This window comes from Podarcis cretensis (assembly GCF_951804945.1).
Source record: "Podarcis cretensis genome assembly, chromosome: 2".
Lineage (NCBI taxonomy): Eukaryota > Metazoa > Chordata > Lepidosauria > Squamata > Lacertidae > Podarcis > Podarcis cretensis.
In genome coordinates this window covers 116824065-116850532 of record NC_137171.1, presented here as the reverse complement: position 1 = coordinate 116850532, position 26468 = coordinate 116824065, and the positions used below count along the sequence as shown (strand labels likewise).

At 45.1% G+C, this 26468-nt stretch overlaps 1 protein-coding gene across 3 annotated transcripts; it reads right to left on the bottom strand.

The window, feature by feature from the left end:
- On the bottom strand, nt 1-20992 carry LOC307206375 (uncharacterized protein). 3 transcript variants are annotated; one of them, XR_013834319.1, is made up of 5 exons: nt 20798-20992; nt 18130-18510; nt 16158-16344; nt 1218-4716; nt 1-179 (listed from the first exon to the last, which is right to left on the bottom strand). XR_013834319.1 is itself a non-coding variant. In XM_079959600.1 (4 exons), the coding sequence occupies exons 1-4, from the start codon at nt 20957-20959 to the stop codon at nt 2666-2668; spliced, it is 2781 nt and encodes a 926-aa protein (XP_079815726.1). In that variant the 5' UTR covers nt 20960-20992; the 3' UTR covers nt 206-2665. The 3 variants fall into 3 exon arrangements, 1 of the variants encoding a protein (XP_079815726.1); XR_013834320.1 differs by lacking the exon at nt 1-179 and having other exon boundaries at nt 206-2012; nt 2469-4716; XM_079959600.1 differs by lacking the exon at nt 1-179 and having other exon boundaries at nt 206-4716.
- Between the last annotated feature and the right edge of the window lie 5476 nt (nt 20993-26468).

The window sequence follows — 26468 nt, the reverse complement described above, 5'->3', positions numbered from 1 at the left end:
TGCGGGAGGCAGTAGAAGACAGGAATGCCTGGCGTGCTCTGGTCCATGGGGTCATGAAGAGTCGGACACAAATAAACGACTAAACAACAACAAACTTGCCAAATGAACCTTATATTGGCCCGTTTGACAAGACCAGCTACCATGTTTGAGTTGTTGTTTTTTGGGGGGGAGGGGAAAGGCTTAAGCATAATTTTGGGAGGCAGCAAATGGTCACATTTATTTATTTATTTTTAATAATATTTATTAAGGTTTTAAAGGTTACAAAAAGAAAAAATAATAACATCATATTAAACAACATCAAAAAAAACACATCATAATAAGAAAAGAAAAAAAAGAAAAAAATACAAAAACAGAAAAATAAAGTCCATTAAAAAAATAACACATCGAATCTTCCTATAACTTATCATTCGTTAGCTTGTTTTCTTGACCTCCTCACACCTCCCTTTTTTGTATTCTAGTTCGGTTAACTATTTCAGCAAATCCTTTCCATCTTTTACAATTTTTGTCCTGTAATTTATCTTAATATGATATAACTTTAGTTTCCCTCGTTTCACCAATTAACAGTCTATTTTTTCCTAATCCTTTATAACATTTCTGCTAAAACCACATAAGTTCATTCCAATATCTTTCTAACATTCATTAATTTTACAATGTTTCTGTAAATAGTCTTTAAATTTCTTCCAATCTTCTTCCACCAACTCTTCTCCCTGGTCTCGGATCCTGCCAGTCATTTCCGCCAGTTCCATATAGTCCATCACCTTCATCTGCCATTCTTCCCTGGTGGGTAGATCTTGTGTCGCAAATGGTCACATTTAAGACCTGTGGAATCGGTTATCTGTCACATGAGAAACAAGGCCTGATTCCCGCCCCCACCCCTTAATCCTCTCTAGCTATTTGCTGATCCATCAACCCAGATGGAACTAAAAATATTCCTAGTTCCCCGAATTCCTGTCAAAACTATCCCAAGGTGGTGTCAACCATAAATTTTCTCTACTATTTTGAACACATCAGATGAATTGATTCAATTCAATATTCATAAGCATGGAAATGAAAATGCTCCCCTAAGTTTCCTTGGTTGTCCACTTCCAATCTCAGCTCTTGGCAGACTGTTTCTGAACTGGGAGGCATTGGCTGGTTCCTGTCACCTGACAGCTGGAGGTTTCCAGAGAGAGAGTGCAGAGTGCTGAGGAACCAGACTTCAGCTAGAGTTCAACAACACAGGTGCTTGCTATATGCAATTTGGAGACAAAGAATCCTTTATTTTCAGTCAGATTCAGAATTATTTCCTGTCTTCTTACCTATGAATTACATTTCTGTTCCACTCCCCTCATCAAGCCCACCACAAGATATATTGCTTTAACGCACACAGCAACCCTGCGAGGGAGGTTTTGCATAAAGATGGTGACCAGCTTTAAGTCGCCCAATCGGCTTCACGACTGAGGAGGGATTTGAATTGTCCCTGGCATTTCTGGACCTAGATCCTTGGACTCCAGCTCCCATGAGCCCCAGCCAGCGTGGCCAACGGCTAAAGAAGACATGAGTTGCAATATCACATCATCTGGAGGGGCCACAGGTTACCCAACAGGTCTGTTTTCAGCGCCTTGACCTTCTCTTGGCGCAGCAGCCCCTGGAACTCCTGGTACTGGATGTGCTTTTGTCCTGTGGTGCCTCTGCAGGTTGGCCTTCTTCAGGACAGAGAGGGCCTCACCACAAATGAGGCACACGGGCATGCCTTTCAGCTCCACAAAGAATTTGTCGTGTGTCCATCTTTTTTGAAAATGCGGCACTCCAAATCGATCTTCCTCTTCTTGTGGACACATTGATTGTGTCCAGAAACAGACAATTAGGCAGACGGAGCTGTTCTCATATGGGAGTCCTATGCTGCCTATAACCAGCTCTGGTCAGCAACGTGTCTGCAGCTCTTTCAGCCATTGAAGTTTCTGAGCTCTTTTCAAAGGCAGCCCCAGGAAGAGCGTGCTAAAGTAACTCCTACGCAATGTGGCGCCAGACTGCTTTCTTTTTTTGTAATTATCTGTTTGTTTTAAATTCTATAGCTTAAATTCTCTTGATGCTTCTTTTTTTGAGAAGGGTCTCTTACGGTCACAAAGCAATGATTTTCAGTGCAGCTCCATAACACTGATTGCGCCCTCACACTGCCCCTTTTTGTGGGGGGATTTGGATCCAGAAAAGGAGCAGACGGGGAAAGGTTAAGCAGAATCCCACCCACCCCCCGTGCCACCCTTAGGTGTGCTCAGTCTTCGCCTGCTTCATGACTCCACCTTGCATGAGAAGGCAGGATGGAGCTGCAGGAAACAGGAAGTGGTCCTTCAACCAGCCAGGACATCTCACCATCACAGACAGGTCTAGTCACCTGCTGGGGAGTCAAGAGTGGCCCTGGGATCGCAGAGAGAGGAGGGGAAGGGGCCAGGGACAGAAGGAATGGCAGGGCTTCAGATGCTCCCTTGGACCCCTCCCCTGACACCAAGGGCAGCTCCTCTTCTGGGGCTGAAAGCATTGGGGTGGTTTGATTTTATCAGTATTGCAAGGAAGCATAGAAGGAAAGGTAAAGAACACCTATACGGCTTATTAAAGTTTCTGTGATTTTTCCCCTGTGTGAGTTTGTTGATGTCTTCTAAATGCTCCATATTCCACATTCAATACATTTTCATGGTTTCTCCCCTGTATGAGTTCGTTGATGTATTCTAAGGTTCCCACTTTCACTGAAACTCTTTCCACATTCAAAACATTTAAATGGTTTCTCCCCTGTATGAGTTCGTTGGTGTATTCTAAGTGCTCCACTTTTGCTGAAGCTCTTTCTACATTCAATACATTTATATGGTTTTTCCCCTGTGTGAGTTCGTTGGTGTATTCTAAGTGATCCCCTGTCACTGAAGTTCTTTCCACATTCCATACATTTATATGGTTTTTCCCCTGTGTGAGTTCGTTGGTGTATTCTAAGTGATCCCCTGTCACTGAAGCTCTTTCCACATTCCATACATTTAAATGGTTTCTCCCCTGTGTGAGTTCGTTGGTGTCTTCTAAGTGATCCCCTATCACTGAAGCTCTTTCCACATTCAATACATTTATATGGTTTTTCCCCTGTGTGAGTTCGTTGGTGTATTCTAAGTGCTGCGCTTCTGCTGAAACTCTTTCCACATTCAATACATTTATATGGTTTTTCCCCTGTGTGAGTTCGTTGGTGTATTCTAAGTGATCCCCTGTCACTGAAGCTCTTTCCACATTCAATACATTTAAATGGTTTCTCCCCTGTGTGAGTTCGTTGGTGTATTCTAAGTGATCCACTATCACTGAAGCTCTTTCCGCATTCAATACATTTAAATGGTTTTTCCCCTGTGTGAGTTCGTTGGTGTATTCTAAGTGCTCCACTATCACTGAAGCTCTTTCCACACTCAAAACATTCAAATGGTTTCTCCCCTGTGTGAGTTCGTTGGTGTATTCTAAGTGCTGCACTTTGGCTGAAACTCTTTCCACATTCAATACATTTAAATGGTTTCTCCCCTGTATGAGTTCGTTGGTGTATTCTAAGTGTATCATTTCGACTGAAGCTCTTTCCACATTCAATACATTCAAATGGTTTCTCCCCTGTGTGAGTTCGTTGGTGTATTCTAAGTGCTCCGCTTATGCTAAAACTCTTTCCACATTCAATACATCTAAATGGTTTCTCCCCTGTGTGAGTTCGTTGGTGTATTCTAAGTGCTCCACTATCACTGAAGCTCATTTCACATTCCATACATTGAAATGGTTTCTCGCTCGTGTGACTTTGTTGGTGTCTTCTAAGTTTCCCACTTGTACTGAAGCTCTTTCCACATTCAATACATTTAAATGGTTTCTCCCCTGTGTGAGTTTGTTGGTGTATTTTAAGTGCTCCACTATCACTGAAGCTCTTTCCACACTCAAAACATTTAAATGGTTTTTCCCCTGTGTGAGTTCGTTGGTGTATTCTCAGTGCTTCATTTTGACTGTAGCTCTTTCCACACTCAAAACATTCAAATGGTTTCTCCCCTGTGTGAATTCTTTGGTGTATTCTAAGATTTCCACTATCACTGAAGCTCTTACCACACTCCACGCATTTAAATGGTTTCTCCCCTGTGTGAGTTCGTTGGTGTATTCTAAGTGATCCCCTATCACTGAAGCTCTTTCCACATTCCATACATTGAAATGGTTTCTCCCTCGTGTGACTTTGTTGGTGTCTTCTAAGTTTCCCACTTGTACTGAAGCTCTTTCCACATTCAATACATTTAAATGGTTTCTCCCCTGTGTGAGTTCGTTGGTGTATTCTAAGTGCTGCATTTTGGCTGAAACTCTTTCCACATTCAACACATTTAAATGGTTTCTCCCCTGTGTGAGTTCGTTGGTGTATTCTAAGTGCTGCACTTTGGCTGAAACTCTTTCCACATTCAACACATTTAAATGGTTTCTCCCCTGTATGAGTTCGTTGGTGTATTCTAAGTGTATCATTTCGACTGAAGCTCTTTCCACATTCAATACATCTAAATGGTTTCTCCCCTGTGTGAGTTCGTTGGTGTATTCTAAGTTTTCCACTTTCACTGAAGCTCTTTCCACATGCCGTACATTCAAATAGTTTCTCTCCTTTGCAACTTTTTTGTTGTATCCTCAATTTCTTTGTTTTCCCCCATAAATTCACATGTGGCTTCATAGAATTCTGACTTTCATCATTCTCACCTGTTTGGGAGTCTGGGAGGAAAGAGAATCCTGTTAGACTTTCAAGAAAGACAAAAAGAGAGCTGAACACATGTCAATCCCAATCTGCACCTTCTCTCGTTTTAACACCTTCATTCTCCACTATCCTCTCTAGGTTCCAAATTTTACGAAAGCTGATGAGACAGTGGCAAGAGCAAAACATGATCACTCTATTCAAACTTAATAAGGCAGCATCGTTTTATAATACAGATCTATGCTGGAACTGGTTTATTAGACACATCTCTATTTTTATTTCTCAAGTGAATGATCTCAGGCTCGAGTAACAGTGTCTCCTTTGTGAAATAAGTAAAACTTAAGTGCTACATTTAACTGTATATATATTGCAATATATTGGAACCTAAGAAGAGCCTGCTGGATCAGGCAAAGGCCCACCTAGTCCAGCATCCTCTTCTCACAGAGGCCAACCAGATGCCTGTGGGAAACCGGCAAGCAGGACTGGAGCACAAGAGTCTTCTCTGCCTTCCGGTGCTTTCCAGAAACTAGTATTAAGAAGCGTTATTTGTGAAGAGAATCAGAACTTACAGGGTTAAACAGTTCTGAGTGACGTCTCACATTCTGAGGCGTGGCTATATTTACAGAGGGGAGTGTTTCTCTGTGTGTGTTTTTTCCTTTCGCTTTTGCGGCGAGGCAGCAAGATGTGCGCTCTTTCGCCGGGCTGATTTATGATGTTTTTCTACACGATTAAAGACTGTTGGAGATAAGCAAGAAAGCTTGCGTGCAGCCTGATTTATTACACACACATTCCAACAGTTTTCTACCGCTGCGACGACTCTGCTACAGGAAGCTGACGGAGAGCTATCCACGGGAGTCCAGTGGGGCGCAGGGAACCGTGCCGGACTCCATCCAAAAGCCACAGGTTATGGAGGTCAGCCAAGCGTTTGAAACTGTTGCCAAGTCGTGCAGGTGTGTGTGAAAGCCAGCTGAGGGGAAGCTGAAGCCAGCTGGAGTCCTGCCTAACGTTTGAGGCAGTGAAGCTCGCTGGGAGGATCGGATCTCCGAGGACCGGGTGCCGGAGGAGCTGCTGCTGTTACGTGAGTACGCTCAGCCCCGGGGGAGAAGATGGCAGACAGCCATGAATCGTACGCCGTCCCGTTCGAAAAATTGAACGGAAAGAATTGGGAGGAGTGGAGTAGGAAGCTGAAGGCATGGCTGGTAGCCAAGGATCTGTGGGAGGCGGTCCAAGGGCCTCCACAGCAAGCGGCCCATGCTTCGCAGAGAAAAAATCACAAAGCCCTGGGAGCTATCGTGCTCATTTTGGAGGGTTCGCAGCTACCTTTGGTAGAGGGGCTGGAGACTGCTCATGAGGCCTACCAGGCACTAGAAAGAGTGCACCACAGGACCACAGCTGGGGCAAAGATCCACACTACCAGATGCTTGTTTGAGATGAAGCTGCATCCAGGTGACAGCATCAGACAGCATGTAACTGAGATGCTCTCTGTTTTCAACCAGTTGAGGCTGTTGCAAGTTAACTTTTCTGAGGAACTGAAAGTTTATATTTTGTTCAGCTCTTTGGAGAAAAGTTATGACAATTTGTGTCTAACTTTGGAATCGATGAATCCCGCAGATCTTACGCTGGCGTATGTGACAGGACGCTTGAGTGACGAACAGAAATGCCGTATCAGAGAGGGCCGAGTTGGCACAGGGAGCCCATCTGGTTGCGGGGGGGGGGGCAGGCCAGCGGAAGGCACAGTTCAGGCTTTTTCCACTCATCAATGTTTTGTCTGTGGTTCAGTTAACCATCTGCGTAGATCCTGTCTGCAGAGAGCCAGAGAGGCCGGGCAGGATGTCTCCAAGGTCGTTTCCCATGGCAGCCAGTCCAGGAGAGGAGACCAGCGTGGGAAAGCGAAGGGAGGACGTGACTCAGGGAGTGAAGACGGTCCTTATCACCTAACTGCCTCCATGGGAACACTTAAGGACAACTCCAGAGAGGACAGAATGATGCGCTGGGTCATTGACTCTGGAGCCAGCCATCACCTGATAACAGCGACACCTGGTGTCGAAATGTGGAACTGCAGAGCTGTTTCAGCTGGGAAAACAGTTGTATTTGCTGATGGGTCACAGAGGCCTTTGTCTAACGTGGCAAATGTTTTTGTTTCTTTCTTGCAGGCAGAGCTGGAGGTCTACGTTGTGCCTGAGATGAAACACTGTCTTTTATCTGTATCTTGTCTCTTACAGGAGGGGTACAAGGTTTGCTTTGAAAATGATGTCTGTTCTATTTCCAGGGGTGGGAGACAACTCGTCAGTGTTGCATGTCAGAACAATCTCTTTGTTCTGGAGACACCTCTGGAGGATGAGGGGGACGCTGAGGGAGCACAGGCGAAGTGTGCAAACGTTCCCACTCATGATTCATGTGCTCACTTGTGGCACAAAAGAATGTCACATGGCTCTTGGGAAGATATCCAAAAGTTGCCCCAGTACACAGTAGGGTGCAGGATAAAAACATGTGACCGATCCCTAGATTGTAGGGCATGCAGAAAGGCAAAGGTAAAAGGGTGCAGTTATCCCAGAAAGGAGAGGGTAACCACAAAACCTTTTGAGCTTGTGCACACAGACCTTTTTGGGCCCATGCCAAAGCCGAGTCTGGGCGGGGCCAGGTTTGTGCTGACGCTGACAGATGATTTTAGCCAAAATGGCTGGTGCTTTTCGCTGAGAACGAAAGGCGAGGCAGCGCAACTGATCAAAGATTGGGTTGTGGCAGTGGAACTACGGTTCTCCACCAAAGTGCAGGGGTTCAAGAGTGACCGAGGTGCAGAGTTTACTGGGTCCGCTCTGCAGAGTTCTTCCGTCAGAACGGGATACGTCACAAGGTGACGGGTGCTACTTCTCCTCAGGAGAGGGGCGTGGCGGAGCTCAGGAGTAAAGCTCTGGCTTAAGCAACAGAGATTCTACTGTGTGACTCCAGTTTGCATCAGAGTTTTTGGAGCGAGGCTTGGAGGACAGCCAATTTCACGATGAACAGGTCCTACAATTCAGTGGTAGGTAACACCCCGTATTTCTTGCTCCACGGAATGAAGCCGAAGCTGCATTTCTTCTGTGTGTTTGGTTCACAGGCCTGGGTGCCTGTGCCAAAGGCTCAACAAAAGAAAGGTGACCTGAGGTTCCAGAAAATGATCTTCTGTGGATATGAACCTGCGACAAAGGGGTGGAGGTTTGCATATCCAGAAGGTGATCAGACCAAGCTTCTGATCAGTAAACATGCTGAGTTCTGTGAGCAGAATGGTTGGTCAAGGATCCATGCGAGTCCTGACGTTCTCTCAGAATGTCTGTCTGATTCTGAGGAGGAGAGAGAGCCAGAGGCTGAACCTGTTACTGAGGACCAAGTCTCTGAACAGGGTCAAGAACAGGTTTGGGCATCTCCACAGGTTGTTAAAAGAGAGCCCAAGAGTGAGCCTTCGTCTCCTGTTAGCAAAGTGCAGAAGGTTCGAAGACGTAGTAAGTCAGAGGGGGAGTCTTCTGATGTAGAGGACACACTTGCTGGCCCCAGTGGGTCAGAAGGAGCACCTGGGATTGTGCTCAGACGGTCCACTCGCACCACGAAGGGAGTTCCACCTGAGAGGTTTCAGGTCACCAGCGTGTGGGTTGGTTTCGCACAGTGCGAACCTGGGAGTTTTGAGGAGGTTCAACGGTTGCCTGAGACAAATGCCAGAAAGGGGCGAGAGGCAATGGTTGGCGCCAGGACTTCCGGTTGGCGCCAGCGCTAATGGCGGCTCTTTCTCTGATCTCCGGAGAAAGGGCTGCTCCACGAGTTCGGGTCTGACCGCTACGGCGAAGCGGGGACCCCTAAAATCACAGGCGCGGAAGCCTGTGATCAAGGGGACTCGGTGGGCACCTTTTGCGCCCCCCTTTACTGCAAAAGAGCCTTTTTAAAGGCTCCGGAGGAGCATCGGGGGTGTGCGGAGCTGAGAGTCGTTACCCAGCCCGTGGAGTGAAGCCGCGTCGCCATTGACGGAGAGCGCCGATTCCTTCCTGAAATTTGGACTGAAAAGGGATTCCCGTGAGTAGGATTGGAAACCTTACTGGGATTTTAAATTAAAGTTTTTAAAAATTTGGCCGAAAGTGGGGACGGCAAATAAAGGAAGTCTGCCTCCCCCGGACTGCATGATCGCTAAAGCAACGGAACTAGGAAGCTGTAATTGATAACTTATGGCGAACCTTTGAGAGGACTAACCCTAGCATTGAAGTTTAACTCCCCCCCTAGTAAGCAGGAACAGGGGGGGAAGAAGAAAAGGAAACCTGCATGAGAAAATCTTAAGGGACAATTTGCTGCAGTCTCTGACTCTGGGAACGGACTGTCTGGGTGAAGCACTTTGACAGGGAACTGTCAGATTTGTTGCAAAGTGGGGACTTTATTAGATACAATCGTCTGAGATTCTGTAGAAATAATATTGTTGCAACTAAAAGACTGAAAGACGTTCTTTAGTAACTTTTTCCCTCTGAGGGTTTTTGGATTCTTTGTTTCCTTTGCTTATTGGATATCTTGGCTCCCTCTAGAGGGCTGAAGGCAACAGTTGCAACACTGACTGTTAAAAACAAAGTCACTGGATTTTTCCATTCAAGACCTGTTCCTGTGGGAACCACCTTGGGACATGAGTGGCCCTGCAGATGAAATAGCAACAAGATCTAAGGCTAAAGCAGCACAAAAGAAAAGGGGCTCCTTATCAGGATTACCGCCAACAGGCCCAGTTGGACAGGAAAAAGGAATAAGTGCATTCATGGAGTCAGTGATGCAGGCATTATTGAAGATAAATGAATCTTTAGAAAAGCTGAATAAACAGAGCACAGAAAATACCAAGCAATTGGCAGATCTTACGGCAAAATTAGACTTAAACACCAAAAGCGTGACATCTAATACAGAGATTATAAATAAATTGGTGCAAGAAAACGCCACAATTAGGAAAATTGCGGAAGAAGCCAAATCCACTGCGGAATCTACACAGGGAAATTTAGTACCGGTTTGTAGGAGGCTTGACCAACATGAGGCGACCCTCTCTTTGTGGGACATGCAACGGAAGGAGAAGAATTTGAGACTTAGGCTTGTTCCAGAAAGTGAAGGGGACAACCTAGTGGACTTTCTCACAAAAGAAATTTCAGATTTCTGGCAGGTGAACCTAGAGGAAAAAGAATTTGAGATAACAACTGCCTTCAGATTGGGCAGAAGGCAAGGCAGGAAGATTCCAAGGGATTGCCTGATAACATTGAGATCTAAAGAGGAAAGAGACAAGATATTAAATTTGCATTATCAGAAGACGCTTCAGATCGAAAACGTCTCTGTGCAAATCTACAGGGATATCCCAAAATATATTCTGGAGGTAAGAACCTATTTTAAGAATTTGGTTGACCTGCTGAAGAAGAACAACATTTCCTTTAGGTGGGAATATCCACAGGGTCTGTCCTTTAACTTTAAAGGAAAGAAAGTTAAAATAAGAACAGTACAAGATAAAGAACAATTTTTGGACAGATACGAGGAAGACCTGGTGAAAGGAGTGTTAAACTCGACATCAGACACAGACTTGGGGAACCCGACATTTGGACTTAAATCACCAACGGAAGAAGAACAGTCGCAGGGTGTGACTGGAGGGAACTAACCAATAATGTCTCTGCGGTTTTTAACCTGGAACTGCAATGGACTGAACCTTCCCAGAAAAAAGCGCGAGGTCTTTCATATTTTGAAAAGAGAACAATTGGATCTGATTTGTTTACAAGAAACCCACGTGACAAGGGCACACAGAAGATTACTTATAAACAAAAGATTGGGACAAGAATTTATTTCATCAGATAAAGTTAAGAAAAGAGGAGTGGTGATTTATGCAAAAGAGAAATTGGCTCCAAAACTGATTTTTAAAGATGAACATGGAAGAATTTTGGCAATTGAGATACAAATTCAAGGAGAAAAAATTTTGATATTTGGAATTTATGCACCGAATGAAGGGAAGGCAGAATTTTATAAGAAACTGCATGAGACATTAACGGACTATTTGGATTATAAGGTGATTCTTTTAGGAGATATGAACGGTGTCGTCTCTACAAATATGGACAAAGCACAAAGACAGGTGATCTCTAAGGAGGGGAGATTACCTAAGACTTTCTTTGAAATGACTGACAATATGGACCTGATTGATATCTGGAGAACAAGAAACCCTCTCGAGAGAGAGGGAACATTCTTTTCGGAATCACAGATGACTTGGACAAGAATAGATCAAATATGGATTACTAGTGGAATGGCTCCAAAGATAAAAAAAGTGGAAATCTGCCCAAAGACATGCTCCGACCATAATGCGGTAAAGATGGAAATGAAAACAACAACAGCTGGTTCCTTTAGATGGAGAATGAATGACACCTTATTTAGAGATCCAGAGGTTTATCAAAAGGCCCAAAAAACTTTGAAGGACTACTTTGAGATAAATCTGAGGACAGAAGTGGAGAAAAGAGTGATCTGGGACGCAAGTAAGGCCGTGATGCGGGGTTTCCTGATACAACAGAACTCTTTAAAAAGGAGGAAACAAAATGAGAAGAAAGACAAGATTTTGGAAAAGATAAAAGAAAGCGAAAAGAAACTGAGATCTAAACCAAAGTCGCATGAGATTTTGAGAGAAATTAAATTGTATCAGAAGCAATATATGGAATTGATGAACCAAGAGATTGAATGGAAAATCAAGCAAATGAGACAAAGGACATTCGAATTGGCAGATAAATGTGGGAAACTCCTATCATGGCAATTGAAGAAGAGACAGAAATTGAATACAGTCACAAGCTTGGAGGTGGATGGAAAGAACATTTTTAAACCAAATGAGATCAGTAACTGCTTTCAGAGTTATTTCAGAAGATTATATGCACAAGGGCCGGAAAACGAAGGAGAAATGGAAGAGTTCCTCAAGAAATATGGATTACAAAAAATTTCGCAACAAAGCACGTTGGCTTTAAATGAGAAAATAACTGAACAAGAAATAGAGGGCGCCATTCAAAATATGCAATTGGGGAAATCTCCAGGACCAGATGGATTAACCTCCAGATACTACAAAGCTTTGAAGGACTGGTTAATACAGCCGCTTAAGGAGGTTTGTAATGAGATATTAGAGGGGAAAAGGGCACCCGAATCGTGGAAAGAAGCTTTTATTACACTTATACCAAAGACTGAAGTTGATAAAAAACAGATCAAGAACTACCACCCTATATCATTACTTAATGTGGATTACAAAATATTTGCAGACATTTTGGCAAAAAGATTGAAGAAGGTGTTAGTGGAGGAGATTCATAAAGACCAGGCAGGCTTTCTCCCGGGTAGACATCTATCTACCAACGTAAGGAATATAATTGACATTATAGAAATGTTGACAGTGAATATTAATACAAAGGCAGTTTTAATTTTTGTGGATGCGGAGAAAGCCTTTGACAATATTTCTTGGAAATTTATGAAGAAGAACCTCCATGGGATGGGGGTAGGCCAAAAGTTTGAAAATGGTATAAGTGCAATTTATTCGGAACAAAAGGCAAAGTTAATTGTAAATAATGTGGTTACTGACGAACTACTCATTGAAAAAGGGACACGGCAGGGGTGCCCAATATCCCCATTACTTTTTATATCGGTCCTGGAGGTTTTGCTAAACATGATTAGGGGGGACCAGCTGGTGAAAGGGATCCAGGTCGGAGCCAGACATTATAAATTGAAGGCTTTTGCAGATGACTTAGTATTGACTTTGCAAGAGCCAGACACTAGTACCAAAAGAGTCCTAGAATTAATTCAAGTATTTGGTCAGGTCGCAGGATTTAAGTTGAATAAACAAAAAACTAAGGTACTGGAAAAAAATTTAACAAATGTTGAAAGAGAGAGATTCCAAGAGGAAACTGGGTTAACGGTGGCAAAGAGAGTAAAATACCTGGGGATTAACATGACATCTAAGAACGTAAACTTATTTAAGGATAATTACGATAAGTGCTGGACAGAGATAAAGAAAGATTTAGAAATATGGTCAAACCTGAAGCTTTCCTTGTTAGGTCAAATTGCAGTAATTAAAATGAATGTATTGCCTAGAATGTTATTTTTGTTTCAGACATTACAAATTGTTGATAAACTGGATTGTTTCAAGAAGTGGCAGAAAGATATATCTAAATTTGTCTGGCAGGGCAAAAAGCCCAGAATAAAGTTTAAGATACTCACTGATTCCAAAGAAAGAGGGGGGTTTGCCCTGCCGGACTTAAGACTGTATTATGAATCGGCAGCTTTCTGCTGGCTAAAAGACTGGCTACTTCTTGAAAATGCAGACATTCTAGACTTGGAAGGATTTGATAATAGTTTCGGTTGGCATGCATATATTTGGTATGACAAGGTTAAAGTGTATAAGGGTTTTAAAAATCATATTGTTAGGAAAGCACTGTACAATGTTTGGATTCGGTATAAGGATTTATTGGAAAATAAAACTCCCAGGTGGCTTTCACCAATGGAGGCTAAGGAGGTAAAGAAACTTAATATGAGAACTAATTGGCCAAAATATTCTGAAATTTTAGAACAAGAAGGTGGTGAATTTAAACTACAAAGTTTTGAGAAAATAAAGTCCAAGGTACGAGATTGGCTCCATTATTTTCAAATAATGGAGGCCTACAAACAAGACAGTAAAATTGGTTTCCAGGTGGAGAAATCGAAATTAGAAACAGAACTGTTAGAACCCAATACTAAGAATGTATCAAGAATGTATAACTTGCTGTTGAAGTGGAATACAATAGATGAGACAGTGAAGCCAGCTATGATTAGATGGGCACAAGACATAGGTTATGACATTATGTTTGCTGACTGGGAGCAGTTATGGACCACAGGTATTAAATTTACGGCATGCAATGCCTTAAGAGAAAACATTATGAAAATGATTTACAGGTGGTACATGACTCCAGTCAAGCTTGCGAAGATTTATCATCTGCCCAATAATAAATGTTGGAAATGTAAAGAGACTGAAGGTACCTTCTTCCACCTTTGGTGGACCTGCCCAAAGATTAAGGCCTTCTGGGAAATGATTTATAATGAGATTAAGAAAGTACTTAAATGCACCTTTCATAAAAAACCAGAGGCATTTCTCTTGGGTATGGTCGGCCAATTGGTGCCGAGGAAGGACAAAAACTTTTTTTTGTACGCTACTACGGCAGCAAGGATTCTTCTAGCAAAGTATTGGAAGACACAAGAGCTACCCACGCTGGAGGAATGGTAGGCGAAAGTGATCGACTTTATGGGATTGGCAGAAATGACCGGCAGAATCCGTGACCAAGAGAAAGAGACTGTGGAGGAAAATTGGAAGAAGTTTAAAATATATCTTAAGAGCTACCATAAAATTGAGGAGTGCTAAAATGTTAAGGGAGAGGAAGACGTAGAATTACAGCGGTAAATTTTGTTTGACTTAGGGTGAAATTGAAAAGGAGAATGAATTTAAATTTAATTGGTTAAAAGGGTTGTTGAATAATTGTTAAAAAAAAAAAAAGGATGCAAAAAGGGGAAGGTATGGGGAAGTCCGAGAAAAGAGGCTTATGAAAATGAGGTTAAGAAATTATGAATTTATGTGTTTGTTTGTATGTTGTTCTTGTTGTGTCTTTTAAAAATTGGAAAACTAATAAAAAATTTATAAAAAAAAGAAGAAAGAGAGGCAATGCAAAGGGAGTTGAACTCAAAGAGGTCTGTAGATGTGTGTTCACAGTTTCTCTCAGGATGCGAGACGAGAGGGGGTGTGAAGATAATCAGAACTTACAGGGTTAAACAGTTCTGAGTGACGTCTCACATTCTGAGGCGTGGCTATGTACACAGAGGGGAGTGTTTCTCTGTGTGTTTTTTTTCTTTCGCTTTTGCGGCGAGGCAGCAAGATGTGCGCTCTTTCGCCGGGCTGATTTATGATGTTTTTCTACATGATTAAAGACTGTTGGAGATAAGCAAGAAAGCTTGTGTGCAGTCTGATTTATTACACACACATTGCAACAGTTTTCTACCGCTGCGACGACTCTGCTACAGGAAGCTGATGGAGAGCTATCCACGGGAGTCCAGTGGGGCGCAGGGAAGCGTGCCGGACTCCATCGAAAAGCCACATTATTGCCTAGGACCGCGAGGGCAGAGCAGAGACGTCAGTCTTATCCTTTTTTTCAAGCTATCCAAGTTGCTGGCTTTCACTGTCTCCTGTAGGATGGATTCCATAGATGAACTACACTTCTGTTGATTCATCTTTTGCAGCCCTTAAAGGCTGATAGATGTATTATGGCCTAAGCTTTTGTGGGCTGCAGTCTGACAAAGTGGACTCTAGACCAGGAAAGCTGGTGCCACTATAAACCTCTGAGTCTCTTTGTTGGCTTTGTGTACTTATTTTGAAATTTGCACCAAGGTTGTACCACAGTGTCTCCATGGAAGCTTAGGAACGGACAAAATTACAGGGTGTCAGCTCCGTGAATCTCAAGCCTCTCGTGCCTCCGCTGACAGAGCCTGAGAACGCAAGAGATGGGATTCGGTTGGAATGTGAAGCAGGGGAGGAGCAGCCAAGCTGCAGCAGGAGCAAAGAACAAGGAGCAGGAAGAGGGGGTGACGGGGGGGGCACAGACTGTTATCTCCAGTTTGAGCTCTGACACAGAGCCCCCGAAATAGCCTGTCCAAAAAATCGTAGGCTCGAGAGAATCTGCGAGAAGAGGGGAAAAGAAAGCGAAAGTGGGGGCTTCTTTGCTGGAGGGTTCGGCAACTGCAAGCTGGGATGAACAGGCCGAAGACTGAGCTCCACAGTGATTTATGAGTTTGAGATAATTACTACTGGAGGTGTCTCACGTCTGTGCGGGAGAACCAAGCCATTACACAGGGGCGCTAAAATTATTATCCCACTCACTCACTCTCACAAACAACCCCAGTCGGTAAGATTGGCAATTTTACACAATTTGCTTATAATACCAGACGCTCTTGGACTTTATATGCCCAATCCTAATTACAGAGCCTCCAGCCACAGGAATTGTGTATCATGATAATGGGTCCTTTGTCCCTTAACCCCACCAAACTGGGGAGGTGTATGCATCTATTGTGTTTTGATGCTGGTGGAATGTATGATTCTGACCCTGTCTATAAAAAATAAGAATAATAGAAACAATTTATGTACATTAATTATAAATAATTAAGGGAAACATTTCCATCCCACTTCACCCATTTTTCAGGATTGGTGTGCAACTTCATTACCATCAATTATTCCTGCCGTGGAAATAACACCTAAGATTTCAAAGCCTGGAGGAAGAAAATCTTTCCCCACTACTTTAGGAAAAGAATTCAAGAAACAAATAGCTGCTTCGGAGAAGGCCTCACCCCTTCCTTCTTATTGTCAGGAACTTCCTTCCATTTGTCTCCTCTTCGTCTTTTCCTCTTTCTCCCTCCACCACCCATCTATCCCTGTCCCCATCTCCTCTCCCCTGGAACTCACCAGATTTCTCCAAGGGTCCTGGGAGGGAATGCTCAGAGGTTGTGGGGAGGGATGCGGGAGAGAGCCTGACCAGGTCACCCGTCCATCTTCCTCCCTCCATCCTGGCCAGGGTTGCAGGTTCAGTCTCAGCTAGGTTTGCAGGTTCAGCTTCCTGAGGAGCACAGAATCCAGAGCAAGTTGCAGCTTCCTGGGAGGGAGGGAAGAAGAAGCCAAGGGAGTCTGAGAGCCCCTGCAGGGATTCTCCTGCCCAAGACATTCTGCTGCCCCTGGAGAAGCCCCAATTGGGCACCCCCTTCCCAAGATCCCCCACGCATTTTCAAACACCTTTGGCAATTCCTTTCACCTGCCTGTCCCACCTCCCTTCCTAAGGCTGGCATGCTATGCACATTAGTGGCCTGAGAGTAGATCCCTTGGAATTTAAGAGTTAATCTGCAAAGGACTGCTCTGAATACATGGGTGGCCCTTGCAGGGAGAAGAAGGAAGCCCCTTGCTTGAATCAGGACCGGCTGGGAGAGGCAGTGGATCCGCCCACTGCTCCCTCTGCCCTCGCTGCCTCCTCCTCTGCCCTCCTGCCCTGCAAACACCCTTTGCTCTTGTTCCTCAGGGGAGAGAAGCGGCTGAGGGAAAGAGCCTTCAAACCCATCCATTTCCTCCTCTGCTCCCCCTCCTGTCCTTTTGGGAAACAGGAACTTTGGTCAGGAGTAAACAACTTAGACGGCAAGTTCGCAAGATAAGCACTTTGGAGCACTGCTTGCTCCTACTATGTGTGTGTCTGTGTGTGTTTGGACCTAGAGGACAACATACATGTTTACACCACGTGATTACTTAAAGAGGGCGAATATTTAAAACCGAAGGCCATTTCTACGAAATGGAAGACTTCCGAAGGCAGCCTTTTACAGGGAAATTGTTGATAGTTTTTATTTTGTTGGAAGCTACCCAGATGGGCAGAGGTAACCCAGTCAGATAGGGAGGATGCAAATAATAATAATAATAATAATAATAATAATAATAATAATAATTGCTTCCTAAGCCTGTCCTAGGACGCGGGTGGCGCTGTGGGTTAAACCACAGAGCCTAGGACTTGCTGATCAGAAGGTTGGCGGTTCGAATCCCCACGACGGGGTGAGCTCCCGTTTCTCGGTCCCTGCTCCCGCCAACCTAGCAGTTCAAAAACACATCAAAGTGCAAGTAGATAAATAGGTACCGCTTTGACAGGAAGGTAAGAAGCGTTCCCGTGCACTGCTCTGGTTCGCAAGAAGCGGCTTAGTCATGCTGGCCACATGACCCGAAAAGTGTACGATGGCTCCCTCGGCCAGTAAAGCAAGATGAGCGCCGCAACCCCAGAGTCGGCCACGACTGGACCTAATGGTCAGGTGTCCTTTACCTTTTTAAGCCTGTCCTGATTGGCATGCTGATCACAGACTCTGTCCAAACAACCCCTTTGAATGCAACAGGGCTTCCTATTTTTACTGCTGTCAGTGGGAACAGTCAAACCACGAAGCCACTGATCAACCAGAGTTTCCTGTTTTGACCAAGCACAGTTTGAAGTTAGCTTAACATCCCAGCTTATTCCAAAGCCGCCAGCTGCAGTTTCCTGGTTTGGGCAAAATGGAAAGTTTGTTAGCTATGGCTCATAAGAGATTGCCTGGTTTCATCACAGTTCCCCATAAGGGCCGGCCCAATCATGAGGTAAGCTGGGACAATTAGGTCAGGAGGCAGATGCAGGGAGAGATGGGACCAGCACGTTCCCAGCTCCCCTGTTTGTTAGCCTTGCTGCCAGTGCAGGACCACAGCTGGTAAATTTGTACAGCTACCCATTTAGAAAGTTTGGTCTAGCAAGCCTTTTAAAAGTGGATTAGAGAGAAAGTGCAGGGAGGAGGAATATTCACCACCATAGCTAAACAGAACCTCCATGTTGAGAGGCAGTGGACCTGTGACCTCCAGGAAACCCAGGTGAGAGGGGAGCACTTACCTTTCCGAGAAGCCCCTCAGTGTCTGGGAGCAGGGTCTGGTCTGTCTCCCCTGTTCTCCCACTGGGCCACCGACTGGCATCCGCAGCACCCCTGAAGGAGAGGACACCATCCCCGGAGTGGGAAGGACTGGGAGCCTGTGGGGTTTCCCACCCTGAACGAGGGGGCTGCATCGTCTTCAGGAAATCCTGCTTCTGGGCATCCCAGTGGTGCTGCGGCTGCCCCTCCTCTGGCTCCTGCTTAATTTGACATAAATCTTCCCAAGGCAGAAGATCCCTGAGGGTCCCAACTTGGCCGGTAGGAGGTTTCTTTCCTTTGCACTCCAGTCTCTCCCTTTGAATGGGTCTCCTGGGTCCCTGCTCTTCAATTTTTACGTCACCCTGCTGGAAAAGAAATAAACACAAAGTAAAATAAAACCCAAGAATAAAAACAAAAGCACATTTTTTAACCATTTGGCAGTTTTTGAAATATATTATTACTCTTTCTATTTCTAATGTTCAGGATGTGAATGACAATCTTTATGTCACCCAAACAACTCCACCCAGGGACGAGGTGAAGTTATCCAAAGACTGGGGGAAACGGTTTATGGAAGTACAAATAATATTTTTTTTTTTTGGGGGGGGGGAAACCAAGGCAGTGGGAGGGAAATCCAAAAACAACCCAGTGAGAGGACTGAGCATGTTCCGTGGACAGGGAATGCTGATCCTGGCTGCAACTTCTAGCATGTTGGAAAGGCAGCAACAGATCTTTGTATATGATTAAGGCTGCGACAGACCCACCTAACACTTAAAAGTACACAGCTTCACCCAAGAAATCCTGCCAGCTGCAGTTTGTTAGGGGTGTTGAGAACTGTAGCAATAAACTACAGGTCCTGTGGTTCTCTGGGGGAAGCCACATCCTTTAAATGTATGGTATCTGCACAGCCTAAGAACAAAAGGACAAAAGGAATATCCAAAATATTTTATATTTGATGGTCACAAACTCTCTTGACTGAAGACATTCTAACTGGCATTCCACTGGCTGCATATGGTTTGCCAAGCCTCAGGGTGTGTCCTGCTAGTCCCTGCCGTTTCCATCTCCTGATCTGATCATAGGATGAAGATCTCTGTCTGTTCTGGAGAGAAAGATGCCTAAGGGTCCTTAGAGAGATTTTTTAAACTCCAATTTCACCACAAAGCAGCACAGTGCTGAAATGGGGTAAAAGCCCTGATCTGGAAATAAATGATCCCTCTGGCTGCTCTTTAAAGAGGATTTCTAAAGAACAATCTGAAGGGTCTTTTTTCTTAGAACTCATTGCTAATTCAGAAGGGTCTTCTTGTGCTCTTATTTCTCCTCCACCCCAGGACTGGGGTTGGAAGGTCTAAACATGCTGATTGTGTTCGCAAGACTTGTATGTATGCTAGATGGCATGTCTGGTGAGTGTGTGCAGCACCTCTGGCGTGTGTGCATGTGACTTTATAGTCTGCATCTCTTTTCTGTGTGCACATGCATGTGCATACATTGGCCACAAAGCTCACTAGAATGTGGCCTCCAGAATCAATGCAGCTTTAAGCCCATAAATGTTCCTCCTGCTCTATAGGAAAGAACAATCAAATCTGAGACTATCAGGAGGAGAGAACTGGATCTACAGAGTTAATGTTCTCAACATCCTATGGACACAAACTGCAATGAGATTTTCCATTAATTGCTTTGAGATTTTTTTCCCTTAAAAATATGAAGCAGCATAGAAATGAGTAATAATCTGAACATGAATAATCTGAACATAGAATCCTCCTTTCCTCTGCCTTCTCAAATCTGGCACTCACTTCAACCCTCAGCCTTCATTTGCCTTAATGAGGAAGATGGAAATAAAACCTTTAACGAAACAGGCTTAAGCCTCTCTCACTTATTTACACGCAGACACAAGAGGTCACTAGCATTGACAGCTTGGGAAAAGATCAGATGCATTCTCTGGAGTATACATCTATCAGCTGTTTTAATTGCCGTGCCAGATCAACAGAACCTCCATGTGTAGGCACAGTGGACCTTGATTTGGGGCAGGCAAAAGAAGCCATTTCCTTGCTAAATGAATCTGATGGACATCATTACCACAAAATGCGACGATGGTGGTGGCAAAGAGAGCTTTCAAAGGCGATCAGACCAATTCACCAAGGAGGGCGATAGATTTATCAATGGCACTGGCAGAGGAAGGGGGGCAGGAGTAGTGGCCTGCAAAGGGTGTCAGGGGGCTGCACAGGAAGAGCCCCCCCCCCCGCTGCACTGCTCTTCCATTCCCCCCCCCCTGCCTCCCCTTCCCTCTCCGCCGTGGGGAGGACCCTGGAAGAGGACGGGGCTCCCTGCAGAGGGACAGGGAGAGGGGCGGCAAAAGCCCCAGCTCCGCCGCTGATCCGTGAGCGACTATATGCATCGTCCACCGGGAAGCAGCAGCTGCCTTGGAGCCCTCATTCTGCCCCTTGAGCTCCGGACTGAAGGGAGCAGCTCCCCAGGGTCTCCGGCAGGGTCCGTGCCAGCCTGAGCCAGAGATGTTTGCCCCTGTGCCCTCCTGCAGATGCCCTGCCCCTCAGCTGCGCCCCTTCCCCTTCCTGCCCGGTTGGGGGGGGGCGCCCTGCAGCCTCTGACTCCGCTCGGGGCCTGATCCTGCCAGGCCCACCTGCTCTCCGCCTCCTGCACCTCGGACTCCTCGCTCCGTCCCTGCAGCGGAATCCGGCTCCTCTCCGGGGAAACTCGCCAGGCCACGGGGCGCTGCTCCTCCGCTCTCCTCGGCGGGGGACAGGAAAGTGCAGCCGCTCTCGAGTCCCCCTGGCTGGCCCCCTTTCCTGCCTCTCTGGGCATCGGAGCTCGCTGGCTGTGGGTTGGGCCCTGGGGGGCTGCGAGGCTGGATGCGCCCCCTTGCGCTGTCCCTCAGAATTTATTCTATCATTGGAATCTACCTGGCATCTTCTCGGATATCCAGAATGTTGCACAAATAAGTCTCCTTGTGATCTGATGTGCAATCAATCACAATCTGATGTGCAATCCTCATCAGTAAATATTTTCAGAAAGCTGGGACGATGCCACCCTGCAGCCATAGCTGTCAACTTTCAGATTTGAAAATAAGGGATCAGCAGACTGGAAAATAAGGGATGGACAGACCCACCTCTCCCGGGTACAGTCTACAGGATATCTAACAATCCGGGATAGTAGCGGGAAATGGCACTGGAATAAGGGAATTTCCCACAAAAAAAGGGAAGGTTGACCGCTATGCCTGCAGCCCGAATGTGTAGCTGGAGGAGACAGTCCAGTTCCCAGCTCTGCTGGTTGGGATCATGCAATCACTTAGCTCCAGCAACTGACCTTTCCAAACCCTCCAGCATTTCTCTGATGAAAATAGGAACATCCCTTTCCATAAATATAATTTTCCTATTTATATACCGCACATCTTATTACGTTGCCCCAGCCACTCTGGGAAGTTTCCAACATATATAAAAAACATAATAAAACATTAAACATTTTCAAACGTCCCTATACAGGATTGCCTTGTCAGATGCCCGGGGGTCGGATAACTCCATTCCCTCCAGCATTTCTTCAATGAAAATAGGGAGACCCTAAGGAGAAGCGGGACATTCTGGGATCAAATCAGAAACCAGGACGGCTTCTCTAAATCAGGGACATCCCTGGAAAATAGTGGCACTTGGAGGGTTTCTCTTTCCCTGCTTTTTCATTCGCTGCCTCTGGTCTCCTGCATCCATTTAGCAGAGGAGGGGAGCGGTTTTGGCCTTCATACTTCTCCACCCCCGCCCGACCCCCAACATAAGCAAAAACACACACACCATTTGGGAGTGAGGACCAAAAAAATATATAAATCGTTTTATTATTTTTTTACTTACTTCTGCAGTTCAATCAACTGTATCTATAAATTTTATTGTTTATAGCCAATGGCCACCACAATACAACATGAGCACAAATCACACAGCTGCAAAACAAAAGACATTGCATGCACCAGACCAGGATAAATCTATAGCGTACAAAATTAATTTTCACATTTCTTTCAATGGGAAGGATATAGGGCAGCAGAGCCAAGGTGGTGGGGTCCAGAGTGGAGTTTCTATCATCCTTGACTGTCTGCCCTGCTGGCTGAAGCTGATGGGAACTTGACAACAACATCTGGGAACATCTGAATGACTATTCTGTGATATACAATATCTTCAAAGGATTAAGGCACTGATCCAGAAGAGAATGAACTAAGAATAGGCCCCACTGAATTATCTGAAGTGAAACAGAGGAAGATATAATAATAATAATAATAATAATAATAATAATAATAATAATAATAATAATTTATTATTTATACCCCGCCCATCTGGCTGAGTTTCCCCAGCCACTTTGGGCGGCTTCCAATCAAGTGTTAAAAACAGTACAGCATTAAATATCAAAAACTTCCCTAAACAGGGCTGCCTTCAGATGTCTTTTAGGATAGGATAGGTGCTTATTTCCTTCACAACTGAAGGGAGGGTGTTGGCTCCCTAACTATAAGCTACTCTGTTTGGATATCATAAAAATTCACAGAAAGACAGACTTTAATGTTGTCGGCGGGGGACAGGAAAGTGCAGCCGCTCTCGAGTCCCCCTGGCTGGCCCCCTTTCCTGCCTCTCTGGGCATCGGAGCTCGCTGGCTGTGGGTTGGGCCCTGGGGGGCTGCGAGGCTGGATGCGCCCCCTTGCAAGGCGAGGGCTGCGAGACCGCCCTGCTGCTTCCCCTGCCCTCGAATTTGCAGCCCGCTGCTTCTGATCCTGGAGGTTCCGCTCTTAGCTGTCGGGGCAAATGGATTAACCCTATGAGATCCGGTGCGCCGCAACTCCAGAGTCGTCCGCGACTGAACCTAACGGTCAGGGGTCCCTTTATGAGATCTGGTCCATTCCTAGCCCTGGAGGAGCAGCAGGGAACAAGTCTTTGCACCATTCTCTAGGGGTCTTCACACGCCACCGTCGGTGTCCCTGCGCCCACAAGTCGCTGAGCTGTCCTAGCTCAGTCGCTAGAGCGTGAGATGAATAATCTCCTGGTTGTGGGTTCAAGCCCCATGTGAGATAAAGTGGAAATAAAATGTAATGTTACCTTGAAATTGTGTACACAGTATTCCAGTGGTTAAACACACACACACAATTTCCCCCTTCTATACCCTTTGGTTTTCTTCTCTAATAAGTGGGGTTTTTTTTTTTTAGAAAGCTGTATCTCACATCAAAATTTATTACATCATTGGAATATAAGCTATCCAGGGTGTTGCATTAATAAGTCTCCTTGTGATCAGGTGTTCAGTCACTGATTTCTAAAGCCTCCTCAGGAAATATTCCTGAAATACCCTTTCATGAAGCTGGGACGATGCCACCCTGCAGCCCAAATGCCTGGCTGGAGGAGGCAGTCCAGTTCCCAGCTCTGCTGGCTGGGGTCATGCAATCACTTAGCTCCAGCAACAGATGCCAGGATCAGGCTCTGTTATCTTTCCATACCCTCTATCATTTCTCTGATAGGGACAGCCCGTTCTATGATGATTATTTTACTATTTATAACCCACACATCTTATTAGGTTGCCCTAGCACTCTGGGCAGCTTCCAAAATATATAAAAACATAAAACATTTTAAAACGTTCCTATACAGGATTGCCTTCAGATGGCTTGGGGGTCGGATAACTGCATACCCCCAGAATTTCTCCAGTGATAATTGGGACATCCTAAGGAGAAGCGGGACATTCTGGGATCAAATCAGGGACAAATAGTGGCACTTGGAGGGTCTGTCTTTCCCTGCTTTTTCCTTTGCTGCCTCTGGTCTCCTGCCTCTGTTCAGCAGAGGAGGGGAGGGGCTTTGGCCTTCATACTCCTCCCCCACCCCACCCCCCAAAAAACCAAAAGCTCAAGGGGACACACAAACACCTTTATCGAGTGAGGACCAAAAATCTCCAACCTTTTATTATTTTATGACTTATTTTCACAGTTTAATCAATCAGTTAGTTTTATTGTTTATAGCCAATGGCCACCACAATGCAATAGGAGCACAAATCACACAGCTGCAAAACAAAAGACATTGCATGCACCAGACCAGAACAAATCTATAGTGTCTAAAATTTATTTTTATGGTTGTTTCAATGGGAAGGATATAGGGCAGCAGAGTCCAGATGGTGAGCTCCATATTACAGCTTCCATCATCCTTGACCAGGGGTCCCCAAACTTTTAAAACAGGGGCCGGTTCACTGCCCCTCCGACTCTGTCGTGGGCCAGACTATAATTTGGGAAAAATATGAATGAATTCCTATGCGCACAGCAGGGAAAACAATACAATATTTAAAATCAAGAACGACCTTAATCTACATAAATTTACAAGTATTTCAATGGGAAGTATGGGCCTGTTTTTGGCTAATGAGATGGTCAATATCACTAATGCTTGTCCCCACAACCCAGCTTATGCATGTCTCCCTAACCCCCTTCCCCATGACACAGGCTATGCATGTGCTTCCCTAACCGATCCACTGGCTTCTCAAGTTTAAGCTTCCTTCTGTGAGAGCTCTGCAGCTTCTGTTTCGAGAGATGAGTTATTGGGGAAAATCACAGACTCCTCTGATGCTTTTGTCTAAGAGAAACCTCACTTTTTAGCTTTTTAATTACAATGCATTCAAGCATTAACCAGACTGGGATAGCAGGTTTGTTAGTTTTTGAATGTCTGATGTAGATTTTTTCAATTTGGTTGTTCTGTATGGGACAATGACAATAAAGATTATCGTATTGTATTGATGAATGTGATCCCATGGCAAGGACCCCGTAAGGAGCCTCGCCGTGGCATTCTGCACTCGCTGGAGTTTCTGGGTCTGATTGTTTGTTTAGGACATCATAATATTGTAGTGAAGGGGTACAGTTAGGGTTACCCCAGAAAGCCCTAAAAAATACCTGTTTGTGAATTCCCCCCCCCCCCAGCCAGGCCTCGGCGTACGCATTTTAAAAACTGCATTTTCCTCTAAGACAAAAAGCACGAGCTAAGCAGTCCTCTGTAACAAAAACGCTGTAACAAACCCAGAGCTGAGAACAGTAAAGCTTTTTGCTTCCCAGATCCCAGATAACCTTGTCCTGGTACATTGATTTGCAACATACTTCCGGAAACAGAGCCAGAGAACGAAAAGCAACATTTCTATGTAAGAATCTGTGAAGGGGGAGAGGAAAAATGGGGTTTGAAAAAAGGATAAAACCTGCTTGTAAAATGTTTTCGGTGCAGCCTGTCTTTTGTGAACTGAATCACCGAGTGCCTCTGCCCCCCCCCCCCCCATGGCAGAATAAAACGCTCTTTCTCTGGATTAACCCCTTGGTGTTGTTTGACTCCTTTTGTCTCTGCTCGGGTGCAACAATTATTCCTACCCATGGATTAAAAAGGCTACAGTAGGAAATACCACCCTGTGTCTTTGAAGGGTAGACTCTTTTCATCAGCAGTGATAAATATGACATTAATTGGTTAATGAGCAACAGTTTCAATGCTGTCAACATGAACTCTGTCTGAGGTTTCAAACATACCCATTTCATTCAAGAAAGATGCAGAAAATACTTTTCCTTTTTGATTCTGGGCACTTGACTTCTCCCATCCTGCTACCATCAAGGCAGACATTTGGGGCTGAGATCCAGAGAACCCCTCAGCAGCAGCAGCAACAGATGGAGCCCCCACAAACATTTGTCACATTCTGAAGGTTTTTTTTTTATTAAAAACAAACAAATGGCTTCTCCTTAGGCTCTCATAGCCCTGAAGTTAGCTCTTAAAAAAGAGAGGGTTGCCAAACATCATGGCCCCCAAGAATGAAAACAAACACTTCTAAATTCTTTTTTGCACACCCAGAGACAGGGATCAGCAACCTTTTAAAGTCGAGGGCCAGATCACTGTCCTCAAACCTCGCCGCGGGACGGAGCGCACGTGCGCATTCTCTCATTACTACATGATCCAAAGATTAAACCAAAAAATAATAAAGTTCCGAAGGTCTCAGTTCTGCGCCGCAGCATATCTGTTCCGTTATGAGAGACCCTCCCAGGGTTCTGGGGTGTGCGAAGCCTTGATTCCCTGTTTTTAACTCCATTACCAAAAGCGTCTCCCCCTCCAAGATGGGAAAGCGGAGAACACGTATCCTTCAGCAGCGAGGGGGAGAGGCTTTCGGTAGCAGAGTTAAAAACAGGTAAACAAGGCTTCATACACCCCAGAACCCTGGGAGGGTGTCTCAGGACGGAACCACTCGCTGCGGCAGCAGGAGCAGTGAGCCAGATGAGGGCAGGAGAGGGGCTGCCTTAAATGGCAGCCATCGAGCAACCATGCTGCCACAAACAAAGCCCAGGCCCTTTCCTCTC

Coding starts and splice junctions, on each gene's coding strand:
- LOC307206375 (XM_079959600.1), bottom strand. CDS start 20,959: ATGCCCAGAGAGGCAGGAAAGGGGGCCAGCCAGGGGGACTCGAGAGCG. Junction 18,511..20,797: donor GACGGAGCGAGGAGTCCGAG/GTGCAGGAGGCG, acceptor TTTCTTTTCCAG/CAGGGTGACGTAAAAATTGA. Junction 16,345..18,129: donor CTGAGGGGCTTCTCGGAAAG/GTAAGTGCTCCC, acceptor CCTCCCTCCCAG/GAAGCTGCAACTTGCTCTGG.